Raw genomic sequence first — 3,684 nt, 5'->3', positions numbered from 1 at the left:
CTACCCTAGGGAGAATCCTTATAGGAGGAATATCATCCTGCAAATAATTTGGTATTTGGCTGGATGATAGCCTTTCTTCTAATTTAGTAAAAAAAAAAAACAGAAGGTTAGATTAAACTATTGTTATCAAAATAGGGCCTTGTTTAATTTATCAATCAGGGAAAAACCTTGTTCAGGCTTCATTTTTAAATGTCCTTGACTATGGTGACAATATTTGTATGCTTCATTGTTCAAATTCTGTGTATAGCTTTGACAAATTCCTTGCATTTTATGTACAAATATATAATGGATAACCACCTTTCTTATTTCTGTACTTCTTAAAATACTTTTAAAGGCCTGTTATTCATCTTCCAGTTGGTTCCTTTTTCCCAGGATTTTCTCTGAACTTGGTAAAACAGTGTTCTCTTATTTTGCACCTCAGTCATGAAATATTCCTCAGACCAAACTAAAACTATAGACCAAACTAAAATTTAAAACTCTGACAAAGTCTTTTGTAACTGATGAGTGCAATTGCTGTTCTTAAGCTAGACTTTGTACTTTTTTTATGTCAATCTGACTTTTTTAATTTGTATGTATTTTGATAACAACTATAACTTTTAGCTTGCAACTTTGTTTTGTTATATGGCTGTGCCATCTTGACCAGGTCTCCCTTGACAAAAGATGTTAATCTCAGGGGATTTCAGCTTTAAAAAGTAAAAAATAAATAAATAAATAAAACTTAGAAGAGACCAGGAACAGGACTAGAACTGACTGCTGACATGTAAAGAAATACTGGAACCTGGAAGTTGAAGCCAGGGGAGGGTACATAGTCCCCACTGGATGGTCCCAGTACAAGTTTTAGGTCCTGCCACCAACATGTAAACAAAGAGGACATTGTCCTTATTAAAATGAAAAGAAATACACCTCAGATAATCTTGTTCAAGTGTTGACTCTTGTTGATTGACGTAATTCTTCTCTTCCTGCTTTATGTTCAAGAATTAATTGTTCTATAGATTTTGCTGTAATTGGTTATTTCCTGCTTAAGAGAGAGTTCATGTCACGCTATGTTTATGGGCAGGAAAATAGACGGGACTTAGGCCCAGTCCCAATCCTCGCCCTCCACCCTACGCCCTTCTATGAAGTGTGTTCTCAGTCGAAGTGCACAGAAGGGTTTGTGTGCGCAGGTTACAAGCAGGCAGACATTGGACAATTAGAACAGTACAGGTTACGTCTTCGACTCGCGCCTCTGGGCCGTAACTGTGACATCCAACATGGCGGGCCAGTTGCTATTTGAGTATTTAAAGGAGCCAGTATGATTTTAAAAGTACAGTTTATGTATTTTTGCTTTCCAAAGTCATTGCAGGAGATATTTGGCTGTTCAAATGTGTTTTATTTTGACTTGTTGAATACGGAGCAAAGTTGATAGTATTCACATATGTACAGCAGAATGAAACAAGAATTATTTCAATACTTTACATCTGAAAACTGCTTTTTTCGTGACAGACGCAGCTTGCTCTGTCACCACTGCCATTTGCTATTTAATTCAAAACTCTTTAATTATCAATAAAGATAATAAAAAAATAATCAAAATGTCACATGCAGCAATGAATTGTGGGTAAATAATTTGCCGAAGTCCACCTGGATGTGGGCTTAGCCGAAGGGCGGATGTACTACACAAAGGGGGCGGGGCTAAAGAGCACTCTGGAGAATTGGGACACACTACGCACTCAATCTCTTCAGCATGAACGCACATTTGAAGGACAAGAGGGTGGAATGAGGGTGCAAGTGTGAGGATTGGGAACGGGCCTTAAACCCCACATCATAGTGCACAGACTCTGGTCCCAAAAATACAACATGGCAATTCCCAACAATTAGAGCAGAGGGGGATACTTGGTCTAGTCTTTAAATACATGTCCATGGCATGAACCATGAGAATCAAAAGGCTAACATCAGGGAGTGAGGACTATAAATAACAGAGGGGAGTGATTACAGACAGCTGAGCTGATGAGCAAATATGGGGCAGGTGTGACAAACTGAGCAGCATCAGGGAGCTGAGGGAAAACAATGGCTAGAAACATGAAAACACAAAAATCTAAAAACAGCCACACTAATGTGGTAACAGAAAACTGAGAATGAAGAAGATAACTAAACCATTGTGATATCAAGAACTAAAAACACACTGAAACACAAGAAACTAAGAGAACTCCAAACAAATAGATAAATACAGCTATTGTAAAAGATGCTGCATTGTTGTTTTGGTTTCTAGGCCACAAAGTGATAGTGGGCATGTGTGAAGCATCATTAATCAAATGCTCTGTGTTTTGAGTTAAGACGGACCTCACAAAAATTAAAAAATCCAAAATTTTAGTGGACTGGAGTTGCAAATTCAGCAGAAAATTTCTGTTGTTAAAAATGTCTGATTTAGAATAAATAGGGCCGAAGCTTTCAGTCTTAAAATAAAGTTTAAACTCAATTTTTCATTAAAATAAATGTGGGGGAATAATAGGAAATACTGTTATGTTATGTACATGTAGTGTGTGTGTGCGCGCGCATGCAAGTGCTTGGGGTGCTTGTGTGTAAGTATGAAGGAGAGACAGAGAGACAGAGAGAGAGAGAGAGTCACTGAACAGAGAGGGATGACTGAGACCAAGCAGGGACCTTGAGGAGCAGGACGACCTACAACCCAACACCCTCTGGATTCTTCCGATGGGGGACTTCATGTTTCCTGCACACATGCTGACATAACACACACGCAGGCAGAGGCTGTGCTGTTCATCAGGAAGACACTGGGATGATGAACAAATCAGCGGGTTTGCAGGATGGAGGAGTGACGGAGGGGAGCGTGCAGGGCAGGATGCTCCGCTTTCAGCGACCGCACGGTGAGTGACAGCACAAACTACACATCCCACAGATCTGGACGTCATATCCTCTCAGCTGCTCCTTCCATTCGTTTATGTAACGCTGAGGGAAGGAGGGTAAATGTAGGACCTTGTGACTCAACCCGCTGCTTATAATCACTGTTCTTCTTGAGCCAAATACATTCCTCCACGATTTAAATCTCTGCTCTGTGTAAATACTGGGATACTTATAGGACCTTCTGCAACAAACATCTTTGTGACTAAAGCAGCACATGCGCAGCAGCCACGAAGAAAATCGTTGGAGAGCGCATGGCAGGTGCTTGGCTGGAGGGTCTGCTGTGATTGTTTGGGTGGAGGTCGGGGTCAGTGGCTCCACGCCGACTGACAAAAGCAGAGTTTACGCTTGATTTCAAGTTCAGTTCAGCACTTCACTATACAGATCTGTCTAAGGGGGGGCATCCATTTTTAGGTACTAACTCATGCACACGTGGTTGGAAACACTGCAGGCTATCAGTGTGTGTGTGTGTTTGTCACACACACACATTTACATACATTGATAGACTGGCTACAGACTCAGAGCAAGGCTTACATCTTCTCAACAATAAATAAATAAAATTGTAAACGATCAGTATAGCTGCACTTCAGCAATTATTAGTTAAAAATTGGGAGGATAAAATGATCTGAGATCAGTGGCGCCGGATTCATTTTCTAGGTGGGGGGGGCACCGGAGTGTTTTGTCACCTTATTAATTTTACATGCATCGAATCATTGTCTAACATCAATAAAAATTGAATAATGAAACGCTTTTTCAGCTATGACTTTTTGTTCCAATATATTATTATGAATA

The 3,684-nt window shown here is 40.1% G+C and overlaps 1 protein-coding gene across 1 annotated transcript in view; it reads left to right on the top strand.

Annotated features, from left to right (window-relative positions):
- Positions 1–2,578: 2,578 nt before the first annotated feature.
- Positions 2,579–3,684, top strand: part of si:dkey-96f10.1 (6-phosphofructo-2-kinase/fructose-2,6-bisphosphatase) — a 52,631-nt gene continuing 51,525 nt past the window's right edge. Inside the window, exon 1 of the mRNA XM_017439274.3 lies at positions 2,579–2,858. Coding sequence (XP_017294763.1) covers positions 2,771–2,858 — 88 coding nt within the window. The 5' untranslated portion in view covers positions 2,579–2,770. The remainder of the gene's footprint in view (positions 2,859–3,684) is intronic.

Source organism: Kryptolebias marmoratus, linkage group LG8, assembly GCF_001649575.2.
Source record: "Kryptolebias marmoratus isolate JLee-2015 linkage group LG8, ASM164957v2, whole genome shotgun sequence".
NCBI classification, from domain to species: domain Eukaryota; kingdom Metazoa; phylum Chordata; class Actinopteri; order Cyprinodontiformes; family Rivulidae; genus Kryptolebias; species Kryptolebias marmoratus.
The sequence above is the reverse complement of the archived record's forward strand: the minus strand, read 5'-3'. Positions and strand labels throughout refer to the sequence as shown.